Below are 12,941 nucleotides of genomic sequence, written 5' to 3'. Positions count from 1 at the left end.
CTGCCTCACCACTCTCTCTACAGGTCTTCATCTATTTCTCTGTAAAGCTGTAGCAGTGTCACCTGCCTAGGATCAGCATGTACACCATGTACTTGTTACTCTGTCCTTTGTTGCGTGCTTCCTGAATATCTGCTATCAACAACAAAACACAACAAAGCACAGCAACACTTAAATCCTGGAGAATGAAGTAGAAACAGAAAAAGCTGGGAGGGTGTAGGTGACAGCCAGAGCAATTATATCACAGAGAATGTAATTATGTACTCTGACTATGAAAGCTGGTGCACACTGTATGTATACATTTACACATATATGTAGTGTCTTTCTCTCTTCCCCCCCATCTCCATATAAACACACCTACAGCAGGTGAATTCAGCATTATACTGAGAAATCCTGTTGCATTTCTAAAACAGGAAATCTAAACCCAAGCATAATTTGAGGCTTATCTCAGGTGTTTGCAATACCTGTGCCACATCAGAAGTGGGGCCAGTGGTAACTGCCCTGTTTCCAAGAGCCAGAAAGGGGGACAGGGAGTTGGTAATCCTCTCAGGAGCTACAGGGCCTCTAACCACTGCTTTTAGGGACATGCTGAAATAAAGATCATATTGTGGTTGGTATGCACACCCTTGTGACTAAGATATGTGTTTCTGTGTGAACTGATGGACCATTGTCTGCATACTGCAGTGCTTCAGGCATTCAGTGCCTTACCCTCAGTGTAAATGCATATGAACTGCCCAACTCCATAGCACAATCTGCATGTAATCCTACGCACCCTTCAGTGCAGAGCCCAGGACTGTGTGACTGATATTTCAAACAGCTGCAGTTCTGATAGCTCCTGATGCTCAGACAACACAGCTCACCATCTGCGGGCTGTTGGGTGGCAAAGAGAGATCAGTATCTGCTCTTGACAGAAGGTAATCTCAGCTCAATAAGCAGCCTGTGCAAACCCCAAACACAGATTAAGTAAGCAGCAACTATCTTTGGTGTGCACTGTGGTTTCATCAAGTCCCACTCTAACCTACATAACCTGAAAAGTTTTCTTATGTATTTACATGGCTTCTATTATGCATGGCAAAACCTTGCCACTGGCAGAGCAGGGGAGAGGGACAAGGGGAAGAGCACAGTGCTGGAGGCAGTGCAGCAGTGCTCTAGATGGGAGGTTCCAGTTTGCACCAGCTCCAGGCCTGGAGATGGACCCCTTTAGTCCACCAGTCCAGAGCTCAAAATTTCCCCTCCCAGTGTCTGACCTGCCCAGGCAGTTCCCTCAGAGCTGTCTGGAACAAGCCACACGGTTGTGGTGCAGGGTTGTTACCTGTGAAGCCCTCGTGTTGAACCGCAACTTCTCGTGGCCAGCTGTGTGAGGACAGCTGGACAGGTGAGAAAATTATTCCCAGCACTTCATTTTTTTTAAGGTCTAGAAGTCACATGCAGTGATTGGAGAGGTGAAAAAGAGGACACAACTGCAGCTGTCCAGAGCTGACGGAGACCAGGGAACTCAGCACCATTGGTGCTGATTGAGCTCAGGGTGCAAGGCACTTTGCTTGTGGAAGAAGATGGTGCTTTACATTACACCTCATAATGACACCAATTTCAGAATGTATTTTCAGCTACTTCAGAAGTAAAATAAAAACAAACTACCTACACTGGTTGTATCCAAAAACAGTAGAAAACAGAGACTTCCCACTGCTAATAAACAAGCAGTTGTTTTGCATGTTACTTGGACTGGGAATTAAGCTCGCCTGAGTAGCCAGGCACAGTGAAAAGCAGCAGCCTCGTGATTAAAATCACAGGGCTGGGGGTTAGGAACAGGTCTGGGCTGGCATGGGTCCAGCAGGCTGCTGCCTCAGCACCCAGTGCAGAGCAGCAGCACAGCCCGGCTCAGTCGCCAGGGTATCCTAGCACCCACCTGAGAGAGCAAGAGAGCTGAAATGGGAATGCTGCTTGAAATTGGGCTTTGAGCATTTACATCAAAAGTGTGGTTTTTATTCTGCTTTCTACAAAGCATACATGCAGGAAGTTCTCTTGCTTTTTAACAAAGCCAACTGATATTTCTAGAAAAATCAGGCAAAAATTATTATCATATATAAAATAGAAGCAGTATATCTCAATATAATTACAAGGAATAGCTAAGACCTTAGTTTAACTAAATTGGGTTACCCAGTTGGCTCATAAAGAAAAAAGGGTGATTGGTGCATATAGACCAGAAGTGAAAGATTACCAGAGGAAAGATGACAAAGTTGTGAAAACCTGCAGGGCTTTAAAGTATCTGTTTTCCATACATACTTGGGATCTATGTATCAGGAGGATTAAATGTGAGTAAAAATTAACACTCTGACAGAGGGCCTTCATACTAACAGTCATCAAGAGGAACAAGAGCTCACATATTGTGAGGAGACAATGCCTACTGCTCCATGCCATCATGAAAAATGCTCACAAACTACACTCATTTCTACTGGAAGTGCTTTCTGGCTTTTGTTCCCTGTTTGCTGCAGATACAGATCTGATTTCAGCAAATGTGACAACAAAGATCTAAACCAAACTTGTATTTGGATTATGCATGACTTCACTGAGTTGATTTTAACACTTGATGGAGCGTAGTAGATAGGTCTATTCATGCTGGGATCCATCCTGCGGAGTTGCTCCCCCTCAGCTCAGCAATTCGCATCATGGTTTTGCAGGATCCTGTTCATCAGAAGTCAAGTGGGTCTCATGTGGCAGTTTTTGTTGTTCTGACTATGACTGTCAAATGAGGATGTTCAACGAGCACACTTGCAGAGGGTGTTGGCCGGGACAGCAAAGTACTCACAAGTCGGTAAGTGGAGCCTGATCTGAACACTCTTGTCAGCTGCTGTACAGGTTGCCTGCTGGATATTTTATCACTTCTGAGGAGAGGCCTCCATGAGGAGATAATTCCCCTGCTCACTACAGGAGCTGTGGACTATGCTGAGGCAGAGCCCAGGCATGACTGGTCGCTACACCCTAATGGCTCCCGCCTGCATTACAATGCACTGTCAGCAAATGCCTGGGAAGGAGGAAGCCAGCTTCTCCCCACACCCAGCAACTGCAGCACAGCAGTTGTTGCTGCCACATGCCCCAGAAGCGTCACTCGGTATAGACAGGCCAGGCGCCTGCCAGGTGACATACTATGCTTCACCTTTCTGGTGACCTCACTTCCTGTTTTGTCCCTGCATGGACAATTTTCTCCCTCATATAACTAAATAGCATGATTTATCTTTCTAACAAAGGGAGACAAAAAGAAGACTGACTGCTCAATGAAAAGAAATCAGGGAAGACATGTGAAGGAGAAAGGGCCAGGCAGACAAAAGTAGGCCTGGGATTTAAAGTTAGTGAAAGACAAGCTTTATGCTTACCTTTTGGCTCTGCTGAAGTTATAACGGGAAAAAGCAAAGCCAGCATTCTCTCAGACTCAAAAACAGCTGCTAATCAACTGCGCAACCTCTGGCAGGCAGATTCATTGCTTTTGGCTTTTTCCCCTCCCACCCTTCAGCTGCATGTTAGTTCAGATTAAGAGCTTGGGGAGAAGAGGGATTTCCTTGCTCTTGGATTTAGAGAGCACCTAATTAATGGGACTATAAAGTTTCTTGAATGCACTTGATACTGCAATTGAAATAACATTCCACAATGATCCCTAACAGATTTCCAGTGACTATAGGTATGCTTCTTAAATGCTTTGTTACTCTCAGAGAGATGTGAGGGGCAGGAACCAGAGCTATGGTACCACATCTAAAAATGTATGCTGATATTTCTAGATAGCTCCTTCCAGCATCACTTTATTGAGAAAGGCTATCAGGTTGCACTGAGAAGTAGCTTTGGGGTCTCCTGGAGAAGGTGAGAACCACAGATGAAGCAGCATTTTAAAAATAAGCCAGTATGGTTTTTATATAAATGCCTGTCTTCTTGGTTTCTTTGGCCCCTGAATCACTAAAATTGGTAGCAACTCTTCAACAGACGTGTGTGGTGAAAATAAATAGTACTGTAGAAATGAATTTTCAAGACCACTGGAAAATGAATATTTATGCAAATTAGTGTGACAAGGAAAGAAAAGAAAGAAAGCACAGTCAAGTTCCCTGTAAACACAAGTGAAGATTCATCCTCTGAGGCCCCTAAAATAACAAAATTAACCCATCCATGGATCTTTAGCAAATGGACAACCCTCATCCTCCTCAAAGTTCATAGTCTTATATGCAGAGAAACCTTACCAAATGTCATCAGGGCTCATTTCTGCGAATGGGAATTTTCTGGTGGGATTTTTGTGTCTGATTGTATCCTTTCTTCCACATGCTTTAGGTATGCCTGCACTTACCTGAAATGTCCGTAATGATTTCAAGATTCAACAGAGTGGAATGAAAACTATTTTGTCATGGCAGTCCTTAAAAACATTTTGAAATTTTCTTTCCTGCATAGATTTGGTAGGGGGATAGTAGGCTTATTTAATAACACTGTAGATTTTCAGAAATTGATTAAACATCAGCTGTGAAGAAAACCAATACACATTAAAGTAAAATGAAGTTCAATTTTGCTTAACATTCACAAGTAGGATGAGAAAATTAGTGCTTAAGATAAAAGGAATACATTCTTAAATGATAGTTAAATCAATTTCTTACTAAAATTCAAAGAATGACCGCTTCATGTGCAAGAGGAATAATTTCTTTTCATGGTTTTCCTTGCCTTACAAATACTTCTGTTTAGAATCTTATTACCATCCACAAAGAAGTACAGTCATTCACCAGACAAACTGGAGAAATTGCTATTCTTATGAGACCCTAGGACAAACCTGATAGAAGAAGCACCAGCATGCAGAAACCCAGTGCAAACTCCCTTTTCTTCCCAAATATAATTAAAACAGTTCATTTTCACAATGAAGACGAAGGCAAGCAATGATGGCAGTTTAATCATTGTACAGAACTGTCATCTATCAAGCATGTAGCATAGTACTCAAATCATGTATTTAGCTATGCATTATGTAAGACTCCATTAGCAGCATCAGTAGCTCCAGTGCAGACAGGACCTAAACAGGACAGTCTAGTTAGGACATTTTAATGGTTAGAAGTGCACTGGGATTTTAAAGTAATACACCTTGTGGAAAAATGCAACTCTGCTTATCAACAGAAATATTATTCCAAAGAAAGTCTTCAAAACTTTTGGAAATAAATATGTAGGAACATAGACATCAAGAGCTTTAATAGCCCATAGCTTTTCTGGAGACAGCTCAGGAGCTTTGTGTGTGCATACATAACACATTTGCTTTGCCTTAGAAAGGAAAAACTCTATAGGGATACACCACCTTCCCCAACAGGACGTATACCCACTAGCTACTATATAATAGTACTTCTACAGTAAACAATACAATTCTTCAGAAAACAAGGCAAACACAATGGAATCAGAAAAACAGATTTAAAGCAATTCTTGAAGTGCAGTAGGTTTAAATTTCTACCACTGGGCTTACATGCAACTGACAAGAATTTTATTGTTTTCAGTATTATGTAAGGAAACCTAGGTTGAAGCTTTTACTTAAGATGTCTGTGTAAATATCCAGTTATCTGCATGACCCATTTTAACCATGTCAGCTTCTTGATAATTCCATTCAGAAGGGAGGGTGTTCAGCCATCATAGTCAGCAAGTTTTAGCACATACAAATAGCTGTTTTATCATGTTGCTTTTTTTAAGTCATAGGCTGATGCCTCTTTTGTGAGCTACATTCGTGCTTATGGCTTCAGAAAGTTATATCCTCTTCCTTTCTGTTCATAAGCAATATCTTGTTTTTCCAGCAGCTTTTAGTAACCTTGGCTTTTACAGTCAAATACCTTTCATCTACTGCTTTTTTTTTTTCTTCTGCAGCTCAAGTACTAGCAGGCTTTGTGTTGAGCTCACACTGCACTTTTAATTTTCTCTGAAAAAAGGTAGAAAATTAGTAATACTGTATGTCCAGCACTGAAGTGTCGAGACAGACAGGTTTCTGTCCACTCCCAGTTCCAGGGATGAAAGAATGAAAATCTGCAATTGCATATGGAGCTTATGCAGTCAGTTTCCTGGCATCTTGAATATAGACCACTAATATTTTCTTCCAAGTGTAATCCCATAGGGTACCACCAGTTGCTTTCCTTCCCACTTGCTTCCTGTAGCTTCCACCCAAGCAGTGTGGAAGCTCTCCATAACAGGTTTAATAAGTCACCATAATAGCTCAACTCAAACCAGCACTTCTGGTCTGTAGCTTATTAAGCAGCCACTGAGGGAAGCTCTGCCTTTAGAAGAAATGTTTGCAAGGAGATCCAGGTTGAAAGAATCATCTATAAACAGCACATGGACACACAGTTGAACAGCAATTAAGTTTTAGTTATTCTATATTTCTGAATTCAGCTTTTTTTGTCACCCCCACCTCCAAGAAGGGCTTAGGAACTGCTACTTTAAAACTTACATTCTCCACAGTAAGGAAATTCTGCTTCCATAACTTTAAGTGTTCTCTTCCTGACTCCTGACAGAGTCAGGAAAGATAGTGTATGTGAAAACTTATGGCTTTATGGACCCTGAGCCTATGGTAGCTTCCTTCTGCTTTATTCAAAGTACAAAAATGTGACTCAACACCTTAAAGAGAACGTAAGTCTTCCCCTAGCAGGTGTTTTTGGTGTTGTCTTTCAGGTACCTGAAGTTCCTGTACTCAGCTGAACAGACATCTAATCAACTGTATAGAACAGCTAGTAACACTGTTCCAGTATCAGAGATCTACATAGGACAGAAGCGCTCTCAGTTTATAGTACAAGTCAACACAGAGCAGCCAAGAATCAAGAACATCCAAGGAATAAGCAGGAGAAGCTTACTAGGGTCTAATTAGTTTATACAGGAAGAGTCCTCCTGCCCCACCCCGCAGTCCTTCTTTCACTAACTAGAGCTGGTGCAGAAGGGGAAAGAATAAACCCATTACAACCCAGCAACAAGCTTTCTCACTGAATGTTTCCTTTGGATCTTCTTGTTTTACCCCATCATGATCACAGGGAGACCAAGGCTCTAAAATAAGCTTATATGAGGTAGGATGAGGAAAGACTGGGGTTAGAAATATGGTTTTCTGGTTAAGAAATGATCAGAGGCTGAACATGGAGCATAAAAATACTTAATCTTTGTTAGAAGGTAGTAAGAGCCATAATACTGCCCCTGGGTCATAGGACAGAGCAAACATTCTCTTATAATGATATTCCAGATTAACAAGAAGTTTCAAAGAACGAGCACCCCATTTCAGTCACTTCTGCTTTTTCCAGCGAAGACATTTTTCTTCTTTCCCTTAAAACTTTATCAAATGCTACACTCCAGTTTATAAAAGCTGTTTATCATTCTCAAGTACAGCTGCATTTATGTAGTTGATAAGACAAGAGACTTTCATTAGCAGTACTGTGCAGGATGCCTAAATGATGATCTCCAAGTGGAAAGAGAGATGAAAAGCCAGTCATCTGTACACACTAAATTAAGTGTTTATTTAAAAAGTAAACCTTTGAGTACATTTCTAATTAAAAAAAAAAGAAAAAAATACATAGAAGAATCTATTAGATTAAGCAGTTAAAAGCCAGCAATATTACAAGCTGTTTACATACCAACATTCACATTAATTTAAAGTAAGTGGCATGTCATCAACATGTAAAACAGACTTCAAGAGTTTTTTTTTTTTAAAAATCAAGTTGACTTTTGAAGAATACAAGTCTACCACCTGTGTGAATGTGTGTTTGGTCATTCAGTTTATTATCCCCTTTTGCGCTGAAATGCTCAGTCTTCAAATTATACAAGTGGATAACTAGCAGCTGTTGCTATTCCACAGTGGTTCTTCCTGTCTTTGGCCATGTAGATATATCCTTTGTCACCCCACTTCTCACCCCAGCTGTAATCAGAAATAAAAGGTTTATTTTCATATTCCAAAAAACTTCTTTACTATTCCACACTATGAAGTGTTTAAACTGAGAACTGCCTTCCATATTCACAGGAAATTGTAAACAGATGCACATACCAGAAGGACAAAAAAACCAAAACAGGTAGTGCAGCTGTACACAGAGGTCTCTGCCTTGCAAGAGGACAATTTTGGACTACAGATGCTAGAGTTCAGACAATGCTCCCAGCCAATTTTAAGGGAGGACCCAAGACTGGAGGCAGCATGAGGGTGGTGTCCCACTAATGCTGATAGCATGAGACTAACTCATGTGATATGCCCTTTGGCATTAAATTGTTTTTTTCCTTCCAGCCCAGGAGGGTAAATACGTTCTGAAAATTCAAATGCTACCCTATTGTGCACAAGTGAGTAGCCCCACTGCTTCTGAAAATCATGGTCACCCACTGCCACAACCTGTTTTTCCTCCTGCTCTCCTATGCACTACCACTTCGGTGCATCTACTCTCTGCATGGGCTAACCTTTCACCAAGCTCCCTTGATCCCTCAAATTAGCTGAAAAGGCAGAGGAATGCAATTGCCGCTCAGAGCTTACTTTACTAGCAAATCAGCAGCCTAAGCTGGCTTTTAACTTCCATCATGCAATACCCCAAAAACAGTCTCCAGACTTTCCGTATGTAGATTTTAATTTCTGTTGCCTCCTCATACCCCCCTAGGCCAAAAGACAAACTACCCTCCTTCCTCCCACAAAGAGTATGACACACACACACACAAAAAAGTATTACCTGTTCTTAACAATCCAGTATTTCTTTCCATCTACATCTTCACCTTCAAAACCATAACCTACAACCAGAACACCGTGGTCCAAATCTTCACTGCTACAGTCTGGTTCATAGTAGATACCTGAAGAAGCATAAGATTGCACATGAACGAACTCCCCTACTAGAGTCCTTGTGTTCAAAATTGTGCTGATTAGCTCAAGAAGCTGTGCAGAGAGGGGAGTAATAAGTGAAATGTATCACTGGGAGAAAGTAAGCACCAAGCATAAGCATTTACAAGAGAAGTAAAAAGTGTGGGAATCCAGGCTAGAATTAAAAGGAGTCATATGTCCTACTTCACAAACTCAGATTTTTTTTGCTCTTATTAAACTGAAGAGCAAGTGATTAATGAGTACTCAAGAAGTTCTCTTCATGCAAGTTACTAGCAAATCCCCACCTGACTGATAAAACTGGAATGAGGAGTGGCCTGCATCAATAGCAACAGACACTGGACCCACAGATGCTACTGCTTTCATGAGAGCTCTTTCATGTCCTTGAGGGATGTCAACAAAGCCAGTATCATTAGCAGCATTGTACTCTGCCTTGTAGCGACAGTCTTCATCATCCTGAATTAAAAGAAATAAGAAAATACTAGTCACTACACAGTTCTCTACTTCACAAACATGTGAGCATAAGAACTACCAGACATACCACAAGTTCACTGCATTGAAAGCAAGACACTGAGAAGGACCTAGTTGCTTCTGGTCTTCTTTCAAAGCATTCCCAAAAAAGAAACTGCTTTTGAGTTATTCAGTGATTCAGAAAAAGAAAAAAAAAAGCATAAGGCTAAGACCACCACAATAAAAGGTTTACTGGGATGCATAAGACCTTCACACATCTAGGAACACTGCATTCTTAAGTAGGGAAGACAAATTTCTTTTCTGAGAAAACAATGTCCAGAATGTATTAATAGGCAAAGAAAGAGAGCCAAGTATTCATTAATTACAAAGCAGTCCAGAAACTGCTAATTGAGCATGCACTTAAATCCACAGTCTGTCAGTCTGGAAAACCATGAAGAATGACTTGAAAATTATTCATTTTTAATATGTGAGCTTACAGTATTCCTGTATTTTGGGCTTCTTTACTTTTTTTCTTCACACACAGTGAACCCTGAACTGTGTGTCACACGCATTTGTTTCAGGAAAGGGGTCAAGTTAGGACATCTGGCAATTTGATATAAAAAAAGTATGCATGTCCCTGCTTCATCTGTGCGATGAAACTAGAACTTGAGTTGCCTTTCCAACTCAAAGAACATGGGCCACGTGCCTCAGTTGTTTACTTCTCATACTCAGCAAGTTAGTACTTCCTATAAACATCCAGAATTGCTGGAAGAGCGAAGTTAAAAAAAAATTACATGATGCAGGCACACAGGAATCCAAATCCTTCAATGTTATTCACAGTGAGTATCACTGCTACTGCACATTCAGTCAACAGAAGACAAACTGCGAGGAAAGTCTCTAGTGAGTAGCAGAACTCAAAGCAGTAGCAGTAAAAGCCCAAACATTAACACTTACGTGACACCACCATTTATTACTGCCCTTTTGTCCTCTCATGCCTGTTTAACTTTTGGTAGATCATTAGAGGAACTTTAGAAATTTTAGAAGTCTGCTCATTACCTGCATTTATGCAGATTTAGTCCGAAAGTAGAATATAAGACATAGTCAAATCTGAGAAAATTCACACCTGCTGCAAGAATTACTTGGACTATGGGAAAGAACCCTTAATAGCTTAGTTATGAGAAACAGAATTGAACCCCTAGGACTAAGCAGCAGTTTTGACAAGAACCAAGTCCTGGTTTGGTGTGTCATCAAAGATAAGGCCTGGCATCTGACAGGAGGGAAGCAATAACAAGATTTGCTCTAGTTTTCCCAACTGGTCTGGTAAGATTTGATGATGTTTAAGGTCTATTCTAACCTGAACAATTCTGTCATTCTATGATTTTGACCCCCAAAGATCAGTGTAGTATGTGACTGCTACAGAACCTGGGGCAAGCAGCCGTCCTAGATTTCTTTAGAAGGATGCAAGAGGAAAAGTAGATGTACTGGTGGCTATTTAGCCTTTATCCTTTCTAGGTATGAGTTTCCCAACACTTATAGTTCACACAAAATATGCTGTATCTGCAGCATGTTCAGCTATGACATTTACCTTTGCAGTGTATGGATAGGATTCCTCTGAATCAATTCCCCCATTATCTTGTACATACTGGAAAGCCTGGTCCATGAGACCACCATTGCAGCCTTGATTTCCTTCTGGGCGGGAGCAGTCTACAAGATTCTGTTCACTGAGTGAAACAAGTTTTCCAGTTTTTCTGAAGTGCTGGCCTTCAAGAGCTCCTGTTGTGCTGAAAGCCCAGCAAGAGCCACACTGACCCTGAAAGTAAGAATCAAAATTGCAAGTTGCTACGTTGGATATATAATGCAATAACAGTTCCCATGCCATCAGTCTAAGCATGAGAAAAGCAAAAGCCTCAAGACCAACTTCAGTTTCATGATTCTACTATGCTCAAGTAAGAGACACTGTTTCAGTTTTATGACAATTAGCACAGAAGGACTCCTTAATAGTTCTAATGAGGTACTGAATTTTACTAAACGGAACTTAATTCAGCATGCTTGCACTAGGGTTCATCAAGCAACTCAACAGCACCTCTCCTCTATGAACATGGAGGCAGCATTTAGGAAACTATCCACCACCATAGAATATACCTGGTCTTTAACTGGAGTTACATATCCCTTCTCTCTCCAGTCAACAGATCGTGGTGCTTCAAGGAAGCTGGGCTCAAGAAACTGGGATCCTCTGTACTTCCTTTCTGACTTCTTGTGTTTATAGCCATTCATCAGCTGTCTGAACTCCTCTGCTGTCTAAAGAAAATTCAAGACATGAAGTCACCATCTACTATACTATACATTGCTGTTTAGAACTGTATGTTTCATGCTTATGTACATACCATGTCACCAAACTGATTCATCCCCAACTTATAACTGTGTTTTCCTAATGAGTGATCCAGGTTATGGAGTTCAATCATTTTCAGATTCTTCTCCCACACCACTCTCCTCCAGCTTTCCTCTCTCTGAGAAGCCAGAAAAGCAACATTTCAATGAGAAAGTTCAAAATTTCAGTCAAGCAATAGCATGCTTTGTTACAGCTTGTATACTCAGGCAAACATAAACGCTTTTAAAAGAGCTGGAACACTTCCAGAAACACTTGTTTTGCCACTCTCATATGAAAAGCAGTATAGCATAACTGAGCAGATACATGAACAAAGCAAAAAGATCCAGGAAGAGAGAGACTTAATTCCACAAATACAGATCATGGCCAACATTAAAACAAAGCAGTCATGACTCAGCTGATGGGGCCCAGCAAAGCACACTTTGCATTTGCTGAGCTGAACACACATCCCAGGGGCCACCCAACAAGCACTCACCTCATGATAATCTTTACTGTGCCAGGACTTCCACAGCTGCCAGTGGCTGTCCAAATCAGGATCTACTCTCGGTGCAGCAAAGGCCAGCCCCAAGCACAGGGACAGGATGGTCAGACACACGTTCATGTTGACAAATCTGCCGGAAATTGAGCAACGCCCATTGGGCAAAACAATATGCACACAAGCCCTGTTTGCCTCACAACCTCTAACGCTGAAATACCCAGCTTGAAACAAATCCGTTCACGGCAGAAGACTCGGTCTCCCCTCTTCCTTTACAAGAAGAAATAAACAAGATGGGCGAAGATCCCGAAGAGAGCTCTCCTTGGACCGGAGAAGAAAGCACTCCGCTCCTCCCCCAGCCCCCTACTCGAGCTTCGGATCCCGACCCTCACCAACCCGCCCCACCTCCCCTCCCCCGGGCCGGGCGGGCTGCCAGGCTTCAGACTCTGGGGCGCTCCCCGCGGCTAGGGTGGGTCCTCAAGGCCATCTTGCCCCTCCGTCCTACAACGCCGGGCCTCGGAGCCCTCCGCTGCGGCCGTAAACAAGGGCGAGGGGAGAGGCCAAAACCAGGGCCGGCATCGGGGCGGCTCAGCGGGAGCCTCCCCAGGAATGGCGGCCCCATTCCTACGTGCCCGCAGCGCCTGGAGTGGCATGGGCCGGCAGGGGCCCGCGGGACCCCGCCACCGGGGGCACCTGCAACCTCCCCGCCTATCTCACCTTGATAGACGCCGGGCCAGAAACAGAACCCGCATCGGGCCAGCGCTCAAGCAGGGGCGGTACCGCTGCCCTCCTTCTTTTATAGCCACCGCGGCCGTGCCCGC

At 42.4% G+C, this 12,941-nt stretch overlaps 1 protein-coding gene and 1 long non-coding RNA gene across 2 annotated transcripts in view; both read right to left on the bottom strand.

Annotated features, from left to right (window-relative positions):
* The window catches only part of LOC107052323, a 36,232-nt gene extending 32,849 nt beyond the window's left edge, over positions 1-3,383 (bottom strand). Inside the window, exon 1 of the long non-coding RNA XR_001464748.4 lies at positions 3,369-3,383. This is a non-coding gene — a long non-coding RNA (uncharacterized LOC107052323). The remainder of the gene's footprint in view (positions 1-3,368) is intronic.
* A 4,077-nt stretch (positions 3,384-7,460) lies between these two features.
* On the bottom strand, positions 7,461-12,889 carry CTSV (cathepsin V). Its single transcript, NM_001168009.2, has 8 exons — positions 12,838-12,889; positions 12,121-12,256; positions 11,644-11,766; positions 11,402-11,557; positions 10,845-11,069; positions 9,097-9,265; positions 8,667-8,784; positions 7,461-7,879 (listed from the first exon to the last, which is right to left on the bottom strand). The coding sequence occupies exons 1-8, from the start codon at positions 12,870-12,872 to the stop codon at positions 7,780-7,782; spliced, it is 1,062 nt and encodes a 353-aa protein (NP_001161481.1). The 5' UTR covers positions 12,873-12,889; the 3' UTR covers positions 7,461-7,779.
* Positions 12,890-12,941: the final 52 nt, after the last annotated feature.

Source organism: Gallus gallus, chromosome Z (assembly GCF_016699485.2).
Source record: "Gallus gallus isolate bGalGal1 chromosome Z, bGalGal1.mat.broiler.GRCg7b, whole genome shotgun sequence".
NCBI classification, from domain to species: Eukaryota; Metazoa; Chordata; class Aves; order Galliformes; family Phasianidae; genus Gallus; species Gallus gallus.
Note: the sequence above shows the minus strand (reverse complement) of the source record. Positions and strands in the feature narration are given on the sequence as shown.